The 26,876-nt window shown below is 31.8% G+C and overlaps 1 protein-coding gene across 1 annotated transcript in view; it reads right to left on the bottom strand.

Annotated features, from left to right (window-relative positions):
• Nucleotides 1-26,876, bottom strand: part of LOC118182814 (uncharacterized) — a 263,465-nt gene that overhangs the window by 228,309 nt on the left and 8,280 nt on the right. Inside the window, exon 2 of the mRNA XM_085813015.1 lies at nucleotides 25,273-25,369. Coding sequence (XP_085669141.1) covers nucleotides 25,273-25,369 — 97 coding nt within the window. The remainder of the gene's footprint in view (nucleotides 1-25,272; nucleotides 25,370-26,876) is intronic.

Genomic DNA, 26,876 nt, shown 5'->3' on the forward strand with positions numbered 1-26,876 from the left:
GAAAAAATGTATTTGTAATTACAGGAAGATCAACAAGCTGTCTCACTAGGAAATATTTCAACATGTGAGTATAACGTTCTGTATTCAAAGTAACAGCATGCGGCGATCATCTTAAAAAATATGACCCGATGATTTGAAATGATGATACGCCACTTCATACAGCAACTTTCTGACTACTTTTTTGAAATGGCTTTTCTTGAAGCATTTCAGGATTTTTACGTGACCATTTTAGCTTGTTAGATAATATGAGGCCAATTTTTAGCTGACGCATAAAAACTGGCCTCATCGCTCATAATCAGATTGTCGCACAGGCTTGGGTTGTCGTTCAGACACAGGCTTGGGTTGAGTTCCAATAATTCCCGGCAAAAGCGTAGTCTCTTTGGAAGGCGTCAGCATTCAGTTTTTGCACTATCTGCATTTTGTATGAGTGAAACTGCAGTTCCTTTTGCAATATTCGCCGTTAACTGCAATCCGATATGTCACATTGCAACGCATGCTTGAGTGCAGAACGCCTAAGACTGCACTGAAAACGTCTTTCACTCTCGCAATATTCTTCGGTACGTACATCCGTTTTGCATTTCCAGCCCTCTATCCCACCATTTCCTTTAAGTTCTGTACCCACAATTTGATAGAATGAGCCGACGGGACTGGGGCATGGCATGCGAGATTGTAATGAGCATTAAATACACGCGCGGGGACACGAAGCTGCCGTTGTTTTCGTAAATCGCCTTCACAGGAACAGTGCGTTCCGGTTCACAACGCCATCTCGACTGAACACCGACATCAGATTCAGGTTTTTGTTTTAATCTGCGTTGGGTGTGCTGCGTTAACTATGAGGCCGAATATTATTGGCCAGGAGGGTTCCGACACACTCGTACCTGTATATTACATTACAAAACATCAAGGTCAATGGCAAAGGTTTGTTGTCCAGATAGCACCACTCCCATTTTCTTATTCCTAACGTAACTTGCTATTTCCAGGGTTGCCAAATCGCCCCATTCACTGTCGCACTTGTTACATAGAATTTGTTCCATAATTGTTTAAATACCTCATTTTGTTGCAATGAAAGTGTGTTCAAAGGTTTGAAAATATCGCGCGGCAATATCTTCGCAGAGAGATCTTTTTTCTTTTCGCATCGTAATGTCCTCATAGCAAATAATTCTTACCCTTATTTTGGTTATTATATTTGTCGTTCGCCCAAATCGATGAACTCAAGCCTCTTGATTCATTTTCGATAGGATTTAACATTTAATTCATTAATAATACTAAAACTATCACTACGTTTTTCTCACAGCTTTTTCAAGCTAGATTCTTCAGTTGTTTTCAACAATACTTTAAATTCAACAATATAAATGACCATGAGTATACATTCATATAGATTTCTAAATAATTTTTCAACAATAATGACTTTTGTTAAAAAAAACGCAATGGTATAGATATCCATATTAACTATAGAATTTATACTTCTGAAAAGGTATTAAAATTCATTGAGATGTTTTTCCCAGTCAACATGGCTTTTTCTATGGCTTTGCTTAAACTAGCGATAAGTTTTAAAAATTAGCAGCACCACTCAGCTTCCGAATTATGTAAACTGGTGGTTAACCAATCTTCAGAAACGCAAGAAATAATTAAAAGCGTGATAAAGATTGCCGACAGCATGTGAACTACATTAATAATCCTGCCCCTAAAGTCTGACATAAGTGCAGGATGATGTAATCTGAAATATTATTTTAGTAAAAAAAAACGTACGAAAAGCATATAAATATAATATTTTCGAAGATGCATTTCTTAAAATTTCGGAAGTTTCAGCTTATGTGTTATTAATTTCACCGAGATCTAAAGTCATTAACTCTATTTTTCAAATAAACATAAATATAGTTACGTTATTTTCTTCCTTCACGTTAGTATGGGGTTCGTAGATTTGGAGTGAATAACGACGACACTTGATATCAAAACACACTTTATTCAGGCAATATTAATCAGGACAGCTCCAAAACACTTTTACAGTCGTCGAAGATCTATAATAAACACGCTGTTACAATCAGCGACACAGCCTTCACATCGTCAGGCAATAACGGTGGAGACAGCTTCACTGCGAAGCACCAGAGTACAGCTCCCGGACTCTGCTCGGTCGTTCTCGGAACTCCACGTACTCTCGAGATTCTTCACGCGCGGTGCACTCGGCGACATGCAGAGCACAGCTCCTCACTCTTCGGCTCAAGCGTTTCCGGAGCTCAACACGCTCTCTCGACAATGCACTAACCGCGATACACTACGAGACTCTTTCAGTACAATCGACGACGCACTCGGCACTCGCTGCCCGGCTGTCAATACAATCGATTCCGCAGCGATTGACTCGCTAGACGAGACACCAACTCGATACTAACTATCTCGAACTTTACGAGGCACTATCCATTCGCCCTCTCGACGAGGCACACACATACTGACTGCGGAGCAATAGGGTTTATATAGCTTTTGGCTTGTGTTCGAGAACATTCTGGGCTAAACCGGTAAGAATTCGTTCCAGAAGGTTCTCCATCCGTCCATAGCATATTGCCAATTTTGATCGTCAAATGGGCGATTTCTCGCCAAATATGGCAACCCTGTTTTCCTTTGCCATTTTATGGCAATCCAAAAACCGCTTTGCGGGGAAGCTATCTTACTGCGCCTGGACATTTCGTAACATTATAAAAGGTATAAGCATTTTTAATAACTTTATCAACGTTTATGTTATTGTAATTAATTAAACAGTTTTTAACACCGTGCTTTATATACCTGCACAACAGATGTTTTATTGACAGTCAGCTGTGATAAATATTTTAAATACTTTTCAGTTGCAGTAGTTAATTTTTATGTTGTTAATATAGTACATTTCGTATTTATGGCTGTCTAGTTGTGCGTTTGATAACAGACACCGTAGCTGCAGCAGAAATGTGCAGACATGTAAATACATGCGTTTTTATTATTTTTAGCTTTTTTTGTCTGAAGTAGACATGCAAGTTTTCTTTTCAAGACATTTTTTGAATTTGTACTGGTCGTTTAAATTTCTAAATTATTCGTAATTTGTTTATTGGATCAAATCTGCCTTTGTCTATATAAAATAAATTTACATTATTTTTTAAACTGCTATGTGTATTTCAGCTGTTGATAATGAAATGTTTTATTACATAATATAAATTTTTATTTTAACTCTCCAGAGTATATTTTTTCAATTATGAATCCTTAAGCTTGTACTCAGAAGGTATGCCAGATGATCATCCTGCATATGCGTTCGCATTTTGAATTTAAATGCTTCCTGAAAAATAAATGTAGGTAAACTCTACAAGTCTTCAAGAATCCATTGGACTTTTGGTAGCGATAGTTAGCGGTGTTTTAATAAAATATTAGCAAATTAAACAACGAATGACAGTACTGCGTATCTGGTTTTCTTTTCCCTCATAAGAAGAAATTTTTGCATAAATTTCAGGAAACAACTTCTCAAGTTCATACTTGGCAGCTAAGTAAAGTATTCCTTTTTTGCAGTTAATATTTACTAGACAGCGGGCTTGTGGAGTTGAGAAACTGGAAATTAGATTAACATTTTCTCTGCTTCAGCTGAGATAAGAAAAGAGAGAGCAAGCTTCAAACTATAATGGATTTCATATATCAGCTGCTAAAATATAAGTTCAGTAATATGAAAAATAATGTGTCAAATGCTAAACTGTTAGAGTAATCAGCAATATACTTGAGAAAAAATACTTAATAATAAAAAATATGAAAGATTTTAGATTTTAAGTTTTGTTCAAAGTGGCTTTTTTTAACGTTATGTATATAACCTTTATTTATTAAATATCATGTTCTACGTACTTAAACCATAAAATTCAGTTCAGTAGCAATATCGAAAATAATTTTTAAATGAGCGTATCTTTAGAATTTCCGATACAGAGTCTCACTCGGAGATAAAATTGTTTTTTTTTCCGTACAGTGTTGCCATAGCTAACTTTGAAATCATTTAGTTTGGTAATCAAACATTCGTTGAAATGTTACAAAATATGAAATCGATAGGAAAACAAATTTCAAATTCAAATTAGGACTTCCACATGCCCATATTGTATGAAAGATTACGTTATTCAAATTTTGATGGCTCTAGGTACCGTTGTTTTATCACAATGCGAGAAAATATACATTCATGCAGATTCTTCATTATTTGATCTCTTTAAATATAATACAGGGAGATAATATTTGGTGGCAACAATTTGAAAAGTCAAACAACGCTTATCGTGAATCGACACAAAATGCTAAAACGAAATTAATAGTCCTTCTGGGCAAATTCCCTCTTTGGACTAAAAATAAGAAATGATTATACTAATATGTATATGCAAAAATATTTTATCAGAAAATAATAATAAATAGAGAAATTAAAATCCTGCTAGTTATTAATTTTTTTATTATGGGGATAGAAAAGAAATGAATTTAAACATCTAAAAAAGCCTTTAGGAAGATTTGAGGTAACTATAAACACAGAAATATTTTTAAAAGATTTTTAAATGGAACTGCATTTTATCATTGGGAAGATATACTTAACATTTACATTAGTTTTACCCAACGGCTTTTCTATCAATAAAATTTTGATATTTATTCTGAATTATTAAATAGTGATCCTGATTCTTCCTTCTTTGTAGTATATTATCACAAAGATTTGGTTCACAAATTATGAAAATTTACTTTAGATGTCATTTTTAGAAAATTTCCCCTCATCAAACCCTTTATCTTATGTTCGTATTCCTTCTTTATCGAGGGGCGCTATTATTGGCAGCTGACTGCATTGAAATAACTGCTACTGAAAACTGCTCAGAAATAACCCGTTCTTTGTAAATGTTCTGTACTTAAAAGCTATTAAACTTTATTTGTCGAGAATAATATTTGTTAACCAAAATATATTAACTTCGAATTTAATAAAGCCCTTTGTGCTCTGAGAAGATTAAATATTGTTGCGTGCTTACGGGTTCGTTACGAAATGAATGCACAAGTCCGATGAAAAATGAACAAAAATGTATTATTATTGCAACAAATATGCTTAAATTTCCTAAAATTATCGTGCAGTATTACAATATCTCACAGTAGTTATCTTTTAACTACTTAAACGTTCAACAGAACTTAATTCAAAACAGCTGAAGGAAGCTAATCCGCGAATTCGCTACAATCAGCAAGAGCAGTTTTCTAAACAAACTCTTAAAACAACAACAAACTAAGTAACTACTACGAACTGAGAGGTTTTCCTCCTTTTATAAGATTTTTAAATCGCGCTCGAGAATTTTCTAGTACTTTCTCGAAATCAAAAAGAGATATTTATTAAATGTTACATGCACGCGCTCTTGTATTTTCAATTTTCCGGCTTAGCTTTCTTTTAATATTCGTCATGCGCTGCACTGCGCGGGAAATAAAACCATTTAATTTACAATTCAACTAACATAAGCTATTTAAATACCAAATCCGTAACAATACGATATAAAAGCGACAAAAATCATCTTATACTAAAAAACGCTTATTAGTATCAATAAAAGAAATGTGAAATGTACAGCAGTCTGAAATGCCTTTTGAACTTCTCCTTTTAATCCCTAGTAACAAAAAATATATAAATCTGTACATAAAGAGCTGAATGAAAGAAAACAAAACAAAACCAAAAAATGTTGCAATACAGTATGTCCCAAAATAATGTTTATACTCAGTGAATGTTTAGCAGGAATACTAACAGAAATAGATTTTAATATCTTTGGTTAGCATGACGTGAACACTTTTAACACATATCTTAAAGTTTCAGACACTAAAAATGACCACCATTGGCAGCAATATATCATATGTAAAGCTGCAGAAGTGATCGTCAAATAGCGAACACGTTTTTAAAAGAAAAAGACGTGCAGGCGATCTTAATCGCAGGTCTTCATGTCATCCAGCGTCCGTGACTTTCTAGCGTACATATTGAATGCCTGTAATACCGACACGCGCTTCATCCGTTGTTGTTTCCATGTTTCTTCAAATCACACGCAGATTGTTCCCTCAGGCTTCTCACGTAATCTTGTAACTGTTACACGTGACTGTGTCGAAGTACCCAGTTCTGTCCTCTATAGTCTTTGCATCTCAAAGAGTCTTCAGTAACTTTTAAAATACATTTATGTTGCTGGTAAGGCAATACGTTTTTATTTCTGCAGTTTAATATACTGGCGGGGTATTATTATTATTATTTAGTATACTCGATTGCAACAGAATTAACAAAAACAACATTAAGACATTAATTAGAGATATTCATTGTAAAGATTGCAAAGTCAAACATAAAATGTCGAATCATTGTTATCTTTAATAATAATTTGTTTGTTATTATCGTTTGAAAAGTGTAAATATTATTTTGACACAATATGTGTATGAAGATTCATACATCTTAGAAATCTGGAAAACTTCAAATTTAGCTTAGTGTTGATTTGAAATCAAAACCTGTAGTGCATTTTGAGAGGCAAACTGACGCATTAAAACTGCTTAGCAGTAATGTATTATGCCCGCATTTTCGAATCAAGAACACTTATAACTGCAATGAGAATACTTATAACTGCAATTAGACACTTATAACTGCAATTGGCGCTACATCACGCTACTTGGACGGTCGTTAGTTATTTAATATATTTTACATTACGATTTTAATGCATCATTTTATTTTGATAAAAATAAATTTTTAATAGTCGATAGTAAAGTGCGCAGACTCTAAAAGCTAAGCGAAACAAAATTTTGGTATTTATTCTGTTTATGAGCGGAAAAGGGTTAAAGTAAATAAGAAATATATATCGAAGGATAACTAGATACATTCTTCAGACACTTAATATAAATGCAAAGAAATAAAACCCTCAATTCTCTTAAAGCACATCACTAGATTGAATACTCCCACTTTATTTTGAAATATAATAACTCGATACATTATCTTGTTTCGTCTGCGGGACTGTAGGAATAATATTTATTCAGCATTCCTTTTAAACATATGTTTAAGGGAAATTCCTTTTTCATTTCTTACGAGACCTTATATAAACTTCTTTCTAACATCTAAAGAAGAATGTCCGGATGTTTTCTCTCATACAAATCTAGTTTTATTCCAATTTTAATGAAATTTAGCACATCAGGCCTTTAAAACAAGAGCAAGGTCACTGTTTACATAAGATTTCTCACGAGCTCTACACTCTTTACATAGGATTTACTCCGTTTACATAAGATTTCTCACGAAATACCCCACGAGCTCCTCACTCTTTATAAACGTCAATTTTAAGTTAATTTAACAAACGTTTGATTAAAAACTGAGAGTTTAAAGTTGTTAAAGTTATTTAAGTTTTGTTCTTCTGTCACGTGCAAAGCGTGAGGTATTTATGTTTCAAATTTAAGCGTAAAATTCAGCGATATGAAAGAAGCATGTATTGTCACTGCCGAAATAAATTTCAACATATCAGTAACAGTTTTTCGCACAATATATCAGGCACTTAAGTATCATTTCTCAAAGCGTAAGATATTTAATTTTTCTGTAAAATTTATTCTGTAACAAACTACGTGATTTAAAAGTGATAAATGCAGATTCATTTCAGCGGTTATTAATCACTAGCCAGAGCATGAAATCCCACTAACTAGATGCATTGAAATCATCTATACGTAAATATATATATATAATGAAAATATCCTCCTTTTTTGTGTTTGTAATCCATACAAATCTACAGTTTTATACAAATCTTGATGAAAGTTTCACACTTGACCTTCAAAACAAGAAGACCGTCACTGTCTATAATAAGATTTCGAAAAATAATCCCACGGGCTACACACTCAGGGCATTTAGATTAGAACGGTAAACTTATGACATCCATCCTGCGTAAGCATTGGTCCATCGCAATTCACGTCGCCGTCTTGGAGTTCCCGCTATCAGTGGAAGTCATACATGCTAAGCAAGGAATTCATAAATATTTTTATGCGAAAAATAAATATTAATACTTCTCCATAGTTTCAATTTTGAAAATATGTAACATATTTTAGGTTCAAGTCACAGATGCTCTGCTGCTGTTATCAGTTCTCTTACTAAAACCGTTAGATGGCGCCCTATTCGTTTACTCTTGAGACGAGTGCAGAATCTTCAAAGCAGAATTTAAGTGCGATCTCTATCAGTTTTTCGCTATTATTTAGAAAACGGTGAACAAATTGGCCAAAGTGGATGATTATTGTCCGAAAAAGGACATAACTGATAACGAAACAAGTATCATTTCTCATTTCTTACTGTTGGATATTTAGATATTTCTTTAGAAAATGTAGAACTTTTACAGCAGAATTTAAGTGCACTTTCTATCAGCTTTTTGCTTCAAAGAGTTGTTGAAAAACCAAAATATGTTTTCTAAAGGACTGAAATTTTCATTTTGATAAACATCTAACTTTACCAGTTTTTTTTGTAGTTAATTATAAAAAAATATTAACTTGGATACTAGTTCATTAACCCCCACATTAGCTACGTATGTAATCATTTCGATTATGAATTCATTACATACTCAATTACATATTTATCACATACCTCATTATTCATATTAAAACTCCACTGAATCCGCCCTCTACCTGCAAAATGCTACAATAGCCGTTTCTCGTCGTTATCCGTTAGAAAACTAAAATGCTTCGGTAAACATCTAGAAGATAGTGCCAAAAATTCTTCCTTTCAACGATATACCTTTCTTTCTGAAGTAAATGGCTGAATGTATTGCCATTATGAGTGCTAAATAGAAAAAAAATAAATTTCAAATTAATAGCTTAACGCATAAACTACGAAATTTATAAGTGGAAGAAAATATATTAAAATCGGCAACCAATGAAATGAAACTAACAACATACAAATATACGTAAAATAAAAGCATACTCAGAACTCTAATAAAAGCATATTCAGAAACAGTGGAAAACGACTGTAAAAGTTTCGAATTAATGGAACATTTTTAAAAAAGATGTATTGGAATCGCCAAGGAATTTGAGTGCTAAAAGTCATGTCTTTTTTCCTAAGCTTATAAGGAACTATCGTTTTCTCGTGAATATTCTCGTGATATAAATGCCTTGCTAACATAGACAAAATTTGTGGTTTGTACCCTGGCAAGGATACAATTGAAGTTTTATGTTTCGAGCTCTAAGAAGCCTGAAGAAAGTGATTGATTTTCTTCGCTTAAAAAACATCTTTTATCGTATTTCAAATATTTAGAAAATAATCATTCGACCAGAATTTGACCTGAAATTTTGGAAAGCAATTCAAGATACACAATCTTCGTTTGCATTTTGGAAATAGATTGCATTGCAGTGTAATTTTGACGTACATTTTAAGGCAGTAATAAAATTATTTGAATCTGAAAAAAATTTAAAAAAAACTGCCGTACGAATTTTAGAATACTAGAATAAAATATAGATATTATTTGACATTTGAGAAGGATAGTTTGCTTTTTTGCAAAAAGTCAATGTGTTCCTTAAAATTTAGGGGGTCATAATTGCGCAGTTTCGCTAGAAATTAAGCGGAGGAATGCAGAGAAAAATTAATTAATCCGATGATAGAGTAACTGAATTTTTCATCATAGAAATCTTATACCACGTAATGCGGTAATGGACAACATTTAGCTAGTGAATTCGGATATCAAAAGTATTATTTATTATTGTAAGAATAATATTGAATAGCAGCTTTAAAATCACTTACATATTATATTCATATGTCGGTATTATGGTAAGAAACAGTGGTTGTGGCTACGCAAAACAGTCGAACATGACGTGGTTCTTATGATGCCGAAACGATATTCTACAAGATTCTTTGTTTTCAAGTAAGAAACCCTTTTTAACCATACACATCTACATAGTTTTAGAAGTTTGAAATATTTTGAAGTGGCTATATCATATCGAATTTCATTTTGCAGGTGAAATAATAGAAAAGAGATGGGCTAACCTTTTAATCTTAATTATGTTTGTAAAAATTGCACCACGGTGAAGAAATCATTATCACTGAATTTGAAAGATATATAAGACATCATTAATGGAAATATAAATATAAATGATTAAAGTTTCAAACCAACGCAGCTATCCAGAATTAGTGCTGTGTGAAAACGAAATAATCGCTAATAAAAACTTCCACATATTGAGTTATCGAATCCGAGGGAGGTACGATATGTAACTTGGGTACAGTCGGCTAAGTTCCTTTATAATTCGCAGTTCCTTCCCACAGTGTTGGAGAAGAGCGATAGGCTACTCCATATTTCATATATGTTCAATCGAAAATATGGCCAATGGACAAGCCCAGAAAAAAATACCTGCTGCACTTCCGAAAAGATTTGGATATTTCGACAGCATGCAAAGGATTGTCGTCTTTATGGGATATAATTCCATATGATATCATCGTCTGTAATTTTTATGATAGAATAGTTCTGGTTGAGAGTTGTTAAAAGTTCCAATAAATGGCGTCAAGCAAAATCCCGCCTCTAGTTCATTTTACAATAGACTTTTAATTGCATGGTTAAGATGGTACTCCCCATAGTACTGTCTACTGTGTATACGGTTTTTGTGTAATCCGCATTAAAACAGAAATCCTCCTTAGAAAACATGACTATTATTGCTTATCATCACGCTATTGGCTGTATTCATGCTACCGTTTGTAGCCTAAAGCAGAGAAATTGCATGCTTTTTCACCGCCATAAAGATACGATATTTTACCATTACTGGGTTTAAACTTATTGTTTGGTTTATATCTGGATTTTAAACTTTTTTGAGTCTACTGCTTTTTACGCTCATATTATTGTTATGACATTATATCCTATAGGAGCAGCAATGATGTAGTAGGAAATTCCTCCTTCACATCGATCAAAGATCCGTCTCTGTTGAAACTTTATTTACGTTGTGCACCTTGACGTCAGCAATGCATAGTGACTCCTGAAAGACAGTTTTAAGATCACTCGATGCCAATAAATTACCTGCTTGGCTTGTCAACAACCGTCAGTTTATGCGCTTCACATTATTACTCTCAGCTCCAGAGCCCTGCAATTCGCATTCACTCTGCATTTGTACTCGTAATTATTTGAATTCCCGACTTTGCTTTATGTTTCTTGTCAGCTCCCTTCTATACTTCTGATTTCCTCGTTGTGTTGTAATTTTGATAAACATAAATGAACTTTTTCCGTTTTGTGAACGTAAATGGATTGAAGGCATGACAGGTTTATTTGCGTGTTATTTCTAGATAATGCTTGCATTTTGACAAATTTTCTAAGTGTAAATGATGTTTAGGTAAGCAAAAGCCTTTTTAATTTTTAATATTTTATAAGAAAATTCGAACACATTTCATCATCGTAATGGATTTCTGGGATAAAAGAAAAATGAAGGTAGTAATCCGTTTCCTTTGAATCACTTATCATCGTAACTTATCTAAATATTATTTTTCTTCCCAATATGCGTAATTAAATAGAAAGCGTATTCAGTAATTACGATATGCTTGGATTAATTCCATTAGTAACTTATATATCACGAAAATCGTGCTTTCATTTCCCTTCCTCTGTCTCTTAAATCTGATTTGATACGGTTAATTTAACACGCATTTGTTTAATGAGCATCTGCAATTAATTGAGATCAACTAATTCACTGGAGTTAATAACCAGAATAAAGTAACTTAATGACTTAAAATTCGCAAAGAATATTCAATACCTTTTTAATGTAAGTGCTATAAATCTCAAAAACTGTTTAAATGGTCACTTCGAGGTAAAAACACCTAATTAGCAATTACCTTTGTCGCTGTAGTCATGTTTTCTAATCAGAACTCTTTTTATTTCGGAAGTTTTATAATTCAAGGTTCTTCTCCTCCTTTTATAATTTTTATTTCGGAGATAAATTCGTCAAGGTTAAGCAAGAAAATGTTTCTAACTTATTTGAAATTCGTTAGAATGGAAATTTGTCAAAAAAAAAATAAATAAATAAAAATAAAAAAAATAAAAAGCACTTTTATAGAAAACAAATCATCTTTATTAATTGGTGAAATGAAACAGCTTTTAGAGATATATACAAATAAAAAAACATCAAATAATTTTGCTTTGAAATTAAGCCAAAGAAAATTTAAATTTCAAAGAATTTATATTTGAATAATAAATTAACATTTAATAAACTTTGAACTATAAAGCGTATCATAATACATATACTAAAATATATATTCTTGTTAACTAGATCTACAGAAAAAAGATGTCAACGTTATTTTAAAATCTAGTTCGACATTTAATCGCTTTCTTTATTTATGTTTTTGATAAAACAAGTACAGATAAGGCTGTTTCCCATTTGTAAGTTGTAACAAAAGTTAATTGCCTTTTGTACCAAAAATGGAAACTCTTTACCCTAGGATAGCCAAACATCTATCAATAGTACTATGTTAAAGTTTTCTTTAAGCGCTGCATTACAAGACATTTTAATTCCGGATTCAACATCTGACCATTGCGTATGCCTTGGATTTTATAGTATTCGACAAAAAATACTCTTTCGAGACTAATAGCCCTTCTGGTCTAATGCCCCTCTGTGCTAAGATTAATAAGGTTCAGTCTCATGTGTCATCAATGAAGACATTAAGTTATTAAATCCTGATGTCATATATTGACAAACTAAATTATATGTAGTTTCATGTTGCTGCAATACTCGTATATAAGGTTAGTGATTTCATTAAGTGAATTCGTTAAGAAAATCTATAGAAAGAATAAAACACATTGACACAAAACCTAGTCCTATTTTTAGGTCTGTTAGGTCTACTTTTAAAAAATATTAATTTAGTAAATATATGAAAATAATTTTTTTAAATATATACTTACATGGTTTTAGTTAATTACAATGAAAGGTAAAAACAATTTTAAGTATTATAATATTCTTATTTATACCAGTTTTATCTATAAACATTTCATTCAAACGAGACTAACTATGAAAGCATTGCGCTGCTAGCAATGGAAGATTATAAATCAAATTTGTGTTATATCTGAAACTTTTTTTTTAATACCTTTAAACTTTAAACCTTGATTCATGGTGCCGGATAAAATTAACAAAAAAAAATCATCAAATAATTCACATTCAAATTCTAATTCATAATATTCAAATATCATTTCGACATTCTTATAAACATTCGTATATCAAATCTATCCATCAATCAAATCAATCAATCGTATAGTGGTAGTACAATTTAACTTTTTAGGTTTTCGTTGTGAGTAACCTATGTAAAGGGAAAATCAATAACTCCAAATTCAATTAAACTCCATGTTTCTTAAAAGCCTCCCGGCTCAAACAAATGGAGGGACATGACAGACCACAGTAAATTATACGCTACATAAATACACAAATGCAATTAAATTTTAAACACACATTTATTAAATTCTTGACTATTTTATATAATTAAATAATGGATAACTGATCAGTATCCTACAACACATTTTTACTCTGTAAAGTAACCCATAATGTCACACGCATTTACAGCTTACAAAAATTAATATACCTTAAGATGGAAAATAACACATATCTCATTCCAAAATTAACATGCTCATATTAATTTGTAAGTTTACTATTTTTGACGTTCAATAGCTCACTAATTAGACCGGTAAAACAAATCTTTAAACCTTCCTTTACAGACTTTAAATTAATTAGTCATTATTCAAAATACTCTAATCATTTAGTAGTTTGCATATATAAAATAAATAATTTCCGTTTAAGTAATTTGAAAAGATAGAGAGGTAGACAAATTTAAAAATCACTCACAGATGGAAGACAGTTTTTCTGGATTGAAGAATCTTTAGTGTCCAATCCACTTGGAAATGAGCTAAAACAATTTTTTTTTCAAAACACTTTCAGAAGCGTCCATTGATTCAGGAATCGCCTTAAATATGGGTATTAGGTGAGAGACAATTGTCCAATTTAGAAGGATCTTTTATCTGTCCATTAGGTGGGAACCAATAGTCCAATTCAGAAGGATCTTTTTTCAGTTCAATAACAGGTAGCTAAATATACACCAGTGTTGTTTTTTTTTTCACAATCACGCGCATCATCGAAGCGGCGAGGCAACATTTATGCTGAATGTTTCGGAAAAAGGCTCTTGGAGATTAACCGGCGATTCAGGTGAAGAGAGAGATTCCGTGCTGAGCTTTCTTGGTAGATTTTTCTCTATACATCTCAAACAGCTCTCAGTAAAAATGCTTTTTGCAGCTCGCGCACATTTCTCCATACATCACGCAGGAAAATGTTCCTTGCATCTCGCACAAAACTTTTAAACATCCCGCAGAAAAAGAATTCTCTAGAGCAAAGAAAAACGCAACCCAAGTCCTCTTGCCTCGGCAACCGGCCGCACGGCGAAACCGGCAGCAGGGCAAAACGCCCCTCGTTCGCCTTTTTTTCTCACATCGCGGCTGCTCAAAATTCATTTAAATCAGACTCCGCTACAACTGTCACTGCAGCCCGCTTGTACAAATCGCTCGCCCCGCAAAGGGGGAGCCCCGCAAAACTTTCTGCTTCTCCTTTTCCTTTTTCGCTCTAAAATCTGAATCAGAATGATCTCTAGCCTGGTGCAAGCACCCAGGAAATCTCGGTTTCTCCGCCTCTGTGAGTTCATAGGCTTTCAAAAAAATCATAAAATTAAATCTTACCAATCCCGGAATTTTATGTTATCTAAATTGAGAAAATCACACACCCATGACGAATCAAAGACCAGAAAATCTGACAATGCAATCCGAAAAACATCTGCACTCACAACGTGAGAAAAAAAATAGACCCCCCAACTAACAAGTGAAACTAAGCTTTTACGAGAATCCAATTACCAGCCACCCCCACTGTCTTGAAGTAAGAAAACTGCCAAAGCGACAGGAAAAACGATTTCCGTTTCACACGCATTAGCTAAAAGGCGACAATACATACCCTACTACCTTCATTGTTGGAAATGCCATAAACCAGATGTGTGTCCTCGCAACCGTTTGTCGCCTTTGTTACAATTCCTACTCAAGAATAATGAGTTAAATAAAACCTTAAGAGCTTAAGAATACTTTTTTTCCAGATTAAAATACACATGAATACAAATAAAAATATTAGAATAATAATAACTTAAAACACATATTAAAAACTGAAATTCGCGACATAACGTATTCCTATTAGAATAATAATAACTTGAAACACATATTAATAATTGAAATTCTCGACATAACATTTGTTATGGAGAAATGTCAATGTATTTAATGTTATCATGTTTATATATATCCGTCTTACATATTTTATTTCATATTTTTAAATTATAAAATGGGGATAAGTATTAAAGAAATAATATCACCCTTTCGAACTAAGGAAATGATTCTTTCTAATGAAGAAAACATCGAAGTGCACGTTACGTCATTTCTCGTTCAAGGTCTTCCGATCCCATAGCATACGTTTACATTCAATTTATTACCATTTCAGTTTGATTTAGGAATCTGATCTTATCATCTTTTTAAATAATGCGTTGGCTGACAATGAAGGATTAAACATTTTGATTTAAAAAGAGATTATAAAGATCAAAGAGATTTAAAAAGAGCAACTGCACGATACATTAAATTGCCCGATTTAAAAAAAAAACTTCCAATATTCTATATTTTGCGTTAGAAATTCCAAAAGCTATTTACATGAAAGACGAAATTTTGGTCTTTTCAAATATAAAGATAAAAATAAAGTGGTGATTAGTTTGATCATTACTAATGACGTTATATGAGATAATTCTCAAATTCCTCTTCCCAAGTAATACATCGTATTTTGAAACACCTTTCCATGGAATATTGTACTGTCATCGCAAATAAAAATATATGAACATTTTAAACTACACCAGGTGGGTAGAACGATGATATGTGAGTAGAAAGATGTGAGAGATAAGTGGGTAGAAAGATAAATGAGTCAAATATTAATTTTGAATTTTGAACAAGCAAATTTATTTAAATAAAACTCTTTAACCTTTTTGGTTAAAATACAATGGAAAAACATATAAATCTTTCAGAATATTTCAATGGCTAATGTATAAATTCAATAAAGGTTTTAATCCAAATTTCTATATTAGTAAATTAACATTATATTAAGACATTAATTTTAAGACGTTTTCAAATGTTAGCTTGAGAACTCTTGTTAAAATGACTTACTCGAATAGCATATGCTTTTTAAGTAAAATTTTAGTGTTTTTCTTTTGTGTTTGTTTTAATTAATTTATTAAAATGTAGTGACTTATGAAAGCTGCAACATTTTGTCATAAAAGTTGATGAAATATATATATACACTTACGGCGTATTATTACAAGGACAAAATTATAGGATTTAAAAAAATTCATTCCTTGATTTTTCTGTCTGAGAATGCCGATGGTAAATGAATTTTTCAATGCGTATTGCTTTAACAAATGTTCTAATGGGTGTTTCGTTTCAATGGACAATGTTTCTACAAAATGCAATACAAATGAAGAATCAGATAGAGAACCTGAACCTGCTTTTCCGACATAAAGGAAAGTAATACAGAGAAGAGACTTGTAAAGGTGCAAGAGCGCATGCGGAGAAGTTCATATTACTTACAGGTTGCAATTTTTTTTTTTTTTTTTTCTTTTTCTTTTTTTAATACACTACAAACGATTTTAGCGTTTTAATGCTGCATAAAATACGTAAATTTAATTTTTTATAAGTTTTTCGAGATAATTAATATTTTTATAATCGAATTTTATTTGTGTACCCTCTGAAACCTTTTTACTTCTTCTTTGTTCATTTCAATTGATATTGAGGGAAAGGTTTCGTTTTCTTGCCTCATTCGTTAAAACATTTCATTAAACGCTTAAAAAAATTCTCCAAAACGTTTTAGGGTAATAATATTTGCAAATGTTTGCATGCAGGATATCTCATTACTAATCGAAAGAACTGACATTTTTAATTAAGATTTTGAATCATGTACACCCAAAAGTTGTGGAACTTCAGTTCGCAACAAATTGCAAAGTATTATCCACTAAGAATGAGAAAATTTTGCATCACCTTCAAACCATTATTAAACTACTCGATGACTTAGCCTTATATTTTGGAATGAAAAATATCACTTTTATCAGGTAAACACAAACACCTTCAAAGCATGACTAAGTGTTAGTATCTTAAGGGCCGGATCGAATAGGTGCGAGGCCCGATTGGATTTTTTTTTTCCGGGGCGCTCTCTATATAATATTTAAATAAAATTCAGATTCAAGATATACATATAAATATATTAACCCTAAAAACCTGTAAAAAACTTTCTGAACCAACATATTAAGTCTTTTTCTTCTCGTTTTCTGTAGTAAATCGATCTTTTTCTATTGCAATCAAATAAGGATATCCAAGCCTCCTCAAATGTAAATATACATTTCCAATTTTCATCTGCCAAATAATATTCATACAGCAATCTGCACATAGTCTTACGCTGAGAAACATGTTTCAGCGTTAGGCGACGAACATCTTTTTTTTTTTTTTTTTTTTTTGCTGTTTTAATTAGCTTTAAATCAGATTTTATAATTTTGCTCACAGTTCCTACAGATATATTTAAAAATTTCTCAATAGCTCTTTGTAGGACTGGATTTTCTTTAAAACATTAGATGCAACTTTAGATTTAATAAGAGTACGTTATTATTAAAAGATTTAAATTTGGACTTGCGGCTCTCGAATGTTTATAAAATCTATCATGCGGCTCCCATAATCTTGAAATGTGGCCATCTCTGTTCTAGAATCACAATCTAGTAGTCTTAAAAAATCTTCTATGGGAATAGAAATATTAATCACTTTTAACTCATGTTAATAATGTTATAAATTTGGATATGCAAATACAGAAATCTGGCACTGTTTCAGAACACAAATGCTTCTGTGAATAAGATTTCATTTATGAAAAACAAATTGTATTGATAATAAATGTTTAATAAATGCAAGTTTCTACTAAATATAACTTTAAGGAGCAGTATTTGTGTAAACAATTTAGATTTCATAATTTTTTTGAAATTTTTGAAATTTAAAAATACCACAATATGACTTTAGATGTATACATCTACGACCAACAACTGTAGAATAAAAGGTGATAAGGAATTTATGGATAAAATGCATATTCAGAGTTTAGGAACATATCAAAATATCAAAGTATAGAAGTATCTATCAAAATGGCTTTCTTAATATTTATTGTTCAATTAAATACACTATTGAGAGCACCTAGAAAATGACATGTGCAACTGAAAAAATAAGTACCGACAATAGAGCGTGATGAATTTAACATTGTAAAGCTGGCGTGAACATGAAAGACGTAACATTATACTTTCATAACTGGAATAAAAGTACAAACATTCATTCTTATAAACCTGCCATATTTCTTTATATGTAAGAATATTCCAACTTGTTAAAATTTCTACACATATATAATACATCAAATGAAGACATGAATCCTTAGATGAAATAAAAATTTCTACACATAGATAATACATCAAATGAAGATATGAATCGTTAGATGAAATAATACCTATCCTCGAAATATAATCATGATAGTAAAGCGCTATATGAAGAAAAGATGGAGATCAACTTTTTTTCTAGAGATACATTGACAGCTAGAACTATAGCGAAAATTACCGAAGAAGAAAAATCAGTAAGCCTTACAAGGGGATTAAGCAAACAATACAATTGCCAGAAAAAGAACTTTTACACCAACTGTGAAGATAAAAGAATGACACCTGCTACACAAGTAAAAAGAATGCTACTACAAGAAAGCCTAAACTAGAGATTTATGGCAGATGATTCCGACAAGGAAAAGTTATTTATACGTGTGTTTAGATCTGACATCTAACATGATTAATTGTAAATTGTTAAAAGATTTTCGAAGAGATAATTCTCAAATATTTCGCTCTTATTTACTGCGTAACGATTCTGATAAAATCCCAAAGCAAATAAAAGGGACTTAAATTATATTGTGTAAATTAATATAAATATAAAAGAGTTACCCCAGTAATGTTAGAAAATTATTTTAGTAGTCCATTCTTGTGATAATAATTTTCTATCATTTTCATATTATAATAATATTAAAAGAGAAATGAATGAAATTAATTGCATAAAGGAATCGAAATCGGGAGATTTTCTATCAGTAACTTTCTGTAACACTCATGCTCTTATATGCCGTGTTAAATGGAAAATTCAAAAAAGTATGTTTAAGTTCTTAGACTCTAAAATGATTTAAAACGATATAAATGATATATCGATTGAAAGTGATAAGAAAGTTTTGTTACCACTTAGTGCGTGGCTGTAATGTGAGTGACTAGAATGTTCGACTAGAAAGCCTCAGATCAGTTCTTTGAACCCTGATGAAATATTAACTGATTTTCTTATATCACCTGCTTCGAAAATCCTAATAATCTGCACTGTGTTACCCAGCCTAAAATACGGTTGGGTACCATAATTATTACTAATCTCTCTTTAAGTAACGAAGAATGCAAAGAATTATCGCCTTTCCCTGTGCGTTCGTTCGTGGTGTAAGTGCGTTCTTTCATATATAAGACACATGGTTCGAATACGGGAGACAGTATAACTGATTTTTTCGTATGTCTTGCTTCCCCACATTTACTGAAAGATCTTGGTCTCGGTTAGAATTTGAGCTCAAGTCTTCCTGCTTGCTGCAGCCGCGTTACTGGATATCACAGATACCAAAATGTTACTAGTGCATACACTCACGAATAAAACGTTTTGCTTTCTTCTTCCAGTCATAAAATTTAAATAGTGTTAAATCCCTTGTTTTAAAATTTGTACACGCATTTATCTCTTCGGTGAATGGTTAATTCAAAATACGCGCGCAGAAGAAATCGCTTGGAAAGCTTTTTCAGAAATTTTTGTGACTTTCATCAGCACCTGGCAACAATTCGTAATTCATTTCTTTTCTATCAGTTAGCAAAGTACTATATTAAATTTGGCTATTCGAAAAGCAATTTTCTATTATGTAAACAACTTAATTATTGCCAAAAGCTTTTGAGGCTTTACATTACAAAAGAAAGAAACTGTGAGTAGTATGTTTTAGGAAGACAGGAAACGCAGCAAAGTTGAACCATGTATTGATACACAATTCATTTCAATTAATGAGCAGCCCGTCGAACTAGTCAGACAGTTGACGTCTAGTGATCATCATTTAATAACTAACAATGTTATTGAACACATTCATATATCATTTAGATCACGTCGAATAATTCTGTAAAATCATTTAGATTTGCGGAGTGTTTCTGATTGAAGATTTACGTAGAGATATTTTCTGAAGGAAAGACTTTATTAAAAATACATTATTGCCAATCACGAAGCATAAGTATACGCTATGGATATTAAAACGGTTCATCAATCAATTGAATGTTGTTCGAAGTATATAATATGACAGACATTGCTAAGTCAAAGCCGGTCAAAAATCAAAGTAATATTGTTATTATTTTCGATTGTGGGGTATCTGCGCATCAGACCAACAGCTCAAAAGGTTAATAAATAATATTATTTGAGGTTTGGGCGGAGCTTACATGTAGAAATTCATCGGAAACGGCAGCGTTAATGTACCTCATTACGTCTTTACCGCGATAATGCAGTGTTAAAAAAATTTCGGGTTTTTCGTACTGTTTGGCAACAAATATGTTTACAAAACTTTAATATTAAACCGATATGACATCGTGGCTCTTTCTTTATTGCCACGAATGAAAGTGCTACTTTGCTCAAAACGTTTTGAGTATAATGTTTCAATAAAAGGAAATTCAGAAGAATTCGTAAGGAGTTTCATCAAAATGACTTCAAAATATGTTTCGTGAGTTGAATAAAACGCTGGCATAATGTACATTGCAGTGGGAAGGGAATACACTGAATGGTATGTAATAAAAATACTGATCAATAAATTTTATTTTGTATTTTCTTAATCCCCCGCGATATACTCTGAACTAGTACATATTCATTTGAGATCGTATTACTTAGAGTCTAAGAGGCATAAGTATCTTCATATACGCATATGTCACTAAGAAAATGAACTTTCTTAAACATCAATGATATTTTGGGGTAACTGTTATGTCGTATTTAAAAAGTGCAAAAATATTTGAAATACGACATGTATAAATATTTTGTGAAATAGGCTGAGAAAAGAAGTTTCATGTTCTATTTTCCGAAAGGAAATGGATGGTGGAAAATTTCTCATATATGCACTGAAAGATCGTTAGCATTTAAGTGTTATTATTCTCATGAGAAAATTTCGTTGCACTTTTAAACGTCTGCAAAATTTTTCAGGATTGTTAACAAATGTAAATTATCATTAATGCTAAGTTTTTAAAATTTACGTACAAAACGAGGTACTCAGGACTTTAAAATTTATCACAGTATTTTAAGTAATGAAGCAATCTTATTTTTGGTGAAGTTTAAACTGGAATTCAATCAAGTGAATCTAACAAAGTGAACTAATTATTATTATTTTTTTTTATTTAGAAAAAGACTGCTGAATAAAAAATCGGACATCGTGAGAAATCTAGACTACGAATTTTCCTAAAGCCGCCCAGACTACCGTCTGACCTGTGGTTAGGTTTAGCGGACCCTGTGGTTAGTATTAGTGGTTAGGGGAGCCTGACTACGATACCAAAGAGCCCGGGTTCGAATACCCGAGAAGGCATTGGATGTAAAAATTGTCTGTCCTTTCATAGGAGGTAACGGTGGCCGCCTATTAGGTGCCTTCATAGTAAAAGGCCATCACTTCTAGCCTTAGTAGTGGCCCGTGCTGTTATAGGCAAATGTCGGCCATTGGGAAAAATTTCTTGAAAGCAGTTTACATCGTGATGCTTGTTAAAAATTATTTAAAACCTTTAGATAAGGAACGAGTGATGTTAAAAACAAATTGCATTCAAATAGATATAAATAACTGAGACATTTACTGAAGGAACATTTTAATATAGCTTTGATTCAAATATTAGAAGACTGACATCATATGAAGATGTATGTGTTTCAAATATTATTTAAATAAGTACACTTAAAATTTGATAAAAAAGACTTTAAGAGATTCTCTTAATTTATGTATTTTATTCCAAATAAGATCGACGATTCGTTCTAAGTTTGCAAGTAATTTTCTCTTTAAACTTAAAGCTAAACAGCATATTTAAATTTGAAGTGAAGTTATCCCTATATAAGAAAGTTCACAGTATTTACAATGCAAGAATGAAGCCAATTTTATCATAAAAAACGTTAAGTGTTTACTTAAGAAAACGTTAAAAGTATGTACTTAATAAGCAATCTAAGTAAAACATTATTTGTAATATTTAGATCACATTATTGAGATTTATTGAATGATAATTTTGTGAACAGGATATAATTTGTTTCGTGTGTAAAAAGTGAAGAAAAATGCCCTTCATAACTGAAAGAAAGTAGGTACATTTAATATAATTTTCAATGAGTTTGTGGGGTTCCATCCTTTTATGTGACATCTAAATGTAGGAACCCCGTGAACAGAGAAGCGAATGATCGTTTGAGTTCGGGAACAGAGACGTAAACTCAAGAAGGGTTAATTGTCCTTCATTATTCAAAATAAGAATGTACAGTCGGCTCCTTTCTCAGAGCGCACAGCAAAGCCTCCACTTGGGCTTGAACTCAAAGTAATAAGTAGTAAAACTTAACTAAAGCTTAACTGAAAGATATAAACGAAGCTATCAAAATTATAAGTAGTTGGCCCCTAAATATCAAATAAGTTGACGAAACTATCAAGGGCCTGAAATACGTAGTAATAGCCTAGAGAGAGACGTAGTCGAAAAGCGAACGCGCGCTAGTCAGAAACTCTGAAGCTTTCTAAGGAAGTCAGTGGAACTTCGACTTAAATATCACTCTTAGTCATTTACTTAAACACTATTCCAAAAACACTTTCTGGCAGAAAATTGTAAGCTGAAATCAGGAAGGATGGGAAAGTAGCTTTAACTAAAGATAACTGTTAAAAACTTAGAATAAACCTTACAAGTTTAATAAAATAAAAACCATTTTAGTTGCCAACATGAATATTATTGCTAATGCTATAAAGGTGTGACACATTAACCGGTTAGTATCATGAATAATATCGCCAATAATATTGTGGACAGTAAAAACTTGTATTGAATTTTCTATTGAGGATTTTTAATGCCCGTGGTCACTTCTTTCAGATATAACAATTGTACAATAATATTTTCATAATTTATACTACAAAATAAATTTTGGCACCTCATTTCTTCTTTTTACATTGTAGTTAAATTTTCGTATCAAAAACGAAATCTGATTCGGTTAACATTCAACCTCAGTTATAAGTTGAATTATAAGGTCATAAAGTAGTAAGCCAAACTCATGCATCTTAATTAAAATGAAACTTTTCCTTGTTTCACTAGTCTCTAGACTTATTGGTCAGTATGAGCTAACAGAAATAAGACTCAGAAAACAAATAAATGTTTAATGAACAAAACATTTTCCACTACTTGTGATTCAAACTGAAGTGGTACAACGCAAAAGTTGTGCTACTTGCAACCCAAAAATCACCATACCTACTTTCTCTTTTAAAATGCACAAACGTAATGGTATTTCTTGTCGTTAAGAATGGGCAACTTGAAGTTTATAATGGTCACTTAATCGCTAATTTCACCTATTGCCTAGTTGAGATACTACAAGCTTTTACAGCTTACGAACGATTTCACTTCAACAAGGGCCGCTTCAGCTTATTTTAGCAGTCACCAGTGATTGAACAGCCTTTTTAGTTCTAGGTAAGAAACATAGTATTTTATCTTAAATGTATGCAACTTAAATTTGTATAAAATTTTGGTTTGAACAAGTTGTTATGGTGAAATCAAAAAAACGATATGGTAGTATGCAACTTAAACTTTGATTAGTACATAAGACAAAAAATAATCTTCACAATCTTAAGTTTGAGGTCAAAATTTCCTGTGAAGTTGTAATATTCAAACATAGAGAAAACTCTTTATACGTGACAACAGTGTCAAAATCCTGAACGTGTTTACGAAGAATTATACGAATTATTGTTACGAAGAATTATGTTTATAAATACCATAGTACAGATAGTATGATTGAAATTTACGCCACCGTAATTACTTTCAAATAAAATTTAATTTAATCAGTTATACAAATATATATATGTAAATTTATTTATGTTTCGAATGAAACATTTTTAAACTAAATATCAACTACTCAAAGGGCCTACTCTAATAATCAGAGTAGCCCTTTTGTACAAATCAACAATTAAACGTAGGATTACAAAAATATAATGACTAATTATACTTTTATAACTATGAACACTGTTTATACTGTAATATCTCGTTATTTAACAAATGACTATATTAATTATTGAAGTGGCAACGCCCTATTTTTATGATGTAACTGCTGCTCAGCAACAGAAGAATTTGTTTAAAAATTGTTATTCTGAAGTTTGACAAGCCAGTAGATGTAAGAAAATTTCGCCACTTAAGAATTGTATACAAATTATCTATTTCCGTAAACTAAAAATAGAATTTATGTTTTATTAAGAAGATTATCTGTTTTGTCAATTACTGCACAATACATTACAATACTTTGAATTGGATTTCTTCTTTTATAGAACTCTTTCTGTTCCAGTGCAAGGAACTAGTTTTAGGACTGTAGATTAACATTACTTTTTCTCAAAGGAATCTGGAAATTCTACCTTGAGATATGAAAGACAAAAGGGAAGACGTGGAATATCTCAGAATGGATAAGGAGTCAAATCATGTTGAGGAATGGCTGGAGGTTTCCTTCAAGTGACAGAATAGACAGAGTACTCCACTTACCAAATAGGTTTGCTGATAGGAGACGCTTCATTTCTACAGTTTTTGATAAGCCTGTTATAATTATATGGTAGATTGCTTTTGCATTCTTAGTATTTTGTATAAATTCATATATGAATATTCTGGTATGCGGTAGTTTTAATTCTACTGCTACTTCGAAATGAACTCTGCTATTTTCAGATTTTTTATTTAAATTTATATATAGATACAGGAAATAGTAAATGCTATTTTCTCAGATCCATTGATTCAACACTGTTTATTTAAGAACGTAAAGTAGAATGTACGTACCGCTGCCAAAATCAAGCGGAAGAAGTCTTTTGTTCTGAGTGAAAACAATTGTTAGATAAATAAGAGGCTGAATAAACAGACGACATTTGACACAATACATTTGTGAGAACTTAACAGTTCAATGGGGAACGTGATTCCATTTTGATAGTAAGAAGTAGAAAGATCACTTTTTTTCTTACCTGTGATTTATCATGGGTGACCTTCGTCTGCTGTGATTTATCAGTCATGTTCGGTAGAATCTTCTTCTCATCTTCCTTCCGTCCCTTTTTGTGGCACCTAGAAATTTTTTTTTCATGCATTTAGAATTCTTAAATGAATTTCCTGTTGCTAAATATTATGCTTAAAAACAATTTTGGGATGGCATTAAATTAAGTATTGAATATCTTAGAACAAAAAAGAAACAAAAATTAGGGATTTAAAAGCTTCGAAAACTTTTATTTGAACAAAGAATGAAATATTGAGTTTTAAAGATTGCTTTCTCCAATAAAACATTTCGAGTTTAGAATTCATTTTATTTTCTACTTTCTTATTCATAAATAAAATACCCGACATGAAGAGGAACAAAAAATTGTTTAAGATTATTTCTGTTTTCTTGAAATGACAGCAAAATTCAGAAAACTAGTCGTTCCATGAACCCTGTTGACTGGCAAGAATACTAAAATACTTTTTCGTGACGTCTTTAAACAGTATATACAGGTACTCCTTGAAATATATCCAAGACACTAAGACGAATATTAAAAATAAATCCAGGTATAAAGTTGTAGATGACAGTTTCAAGAAATTTGGCTTTCTCAGCAGAAACACGTGACGATAATGGTGTTTTAATACATATTATTCTTATATTAATTCCAGCAGAGATCAAAATGCCTTTTTCAAAAATTGAACTACGCGATCACAGTTTTATTCGCACACAGTGAATGACTTATTTTCCTAAATAACGCGAGATGATGTTGGATAATGTTTGCGACACCTTAGAAGACTCGAACTATTGCAACTGTTAAAATTACCCTACGAAGCACATCTAGATTTTTGATTTTAAAAGTAATGACAAGAATTGCATGCGGGAAGTTGCTATTTATCAAAATGTAAGCTGCAATTTTCAAATTATGAGTTTAAAAATCTACATTTAAGGTTTTTAAAATTTCGAGAATTTCTCAATACATTTTTGAGCAATTCTTTACGAAATAACTTAGAATATTTCAACAAAATGGGTTTTGAATAAATTTCATTGTAAGAATCGAGAATCATTTTATATGCATTAGAATCTCTTTCGGTCAAAATAACGAAACGGAGCTGTTAAAGATAAACCATGGATCAGTATTGTCAATTAGAGGTGAAAATAAGTACGTGTAACATTGTTAAATAAAAGAACACATGACATCGATTTTACATACTTATGTTTACATTACATTCGTATTCCTGAAATACTTAAAATAATGAGTTACTTGAAATTATTGAAAGAAGACTGTTCAGTAAAATGTAAGGTAATTTGATAAGACGAGATAACTGTACATTGAAGTATCATACATGTTTGTAATTTTTATACCTCTAAATTTTCTAAGACGATTTGTCTCGGACTAATAGTGATATTTTATTTATGTGATTGGAAACTACGGTTACACGTCGTTATTTACTTAGCAATCGACATCGTCTTCGAAGGTAAAATGGGTATTTCGAAACATATTTCTTTTTCTCGGTAGCATTTAGAATTTGTACTTTGGAGTACGAAAACCAGAAGGGAAGATGCTAAGTATCTAAGAATGGATAAGGACTCAAGTTCAAT

Source organism: Stegodyphus dumicola, chromosome 3 (genome assembly GCF_044657685.1).
Source record: "Stegodyphus dumicola isolate Sdum_Otavi_A_Nest chromosome 3, ASM4465768v1".
NCBI lineage: Eukaryota > Metazoa > Arthropoda > Arachnida > Araneae > Eresidae > Stegodyphus > Stegodyphus dumicola.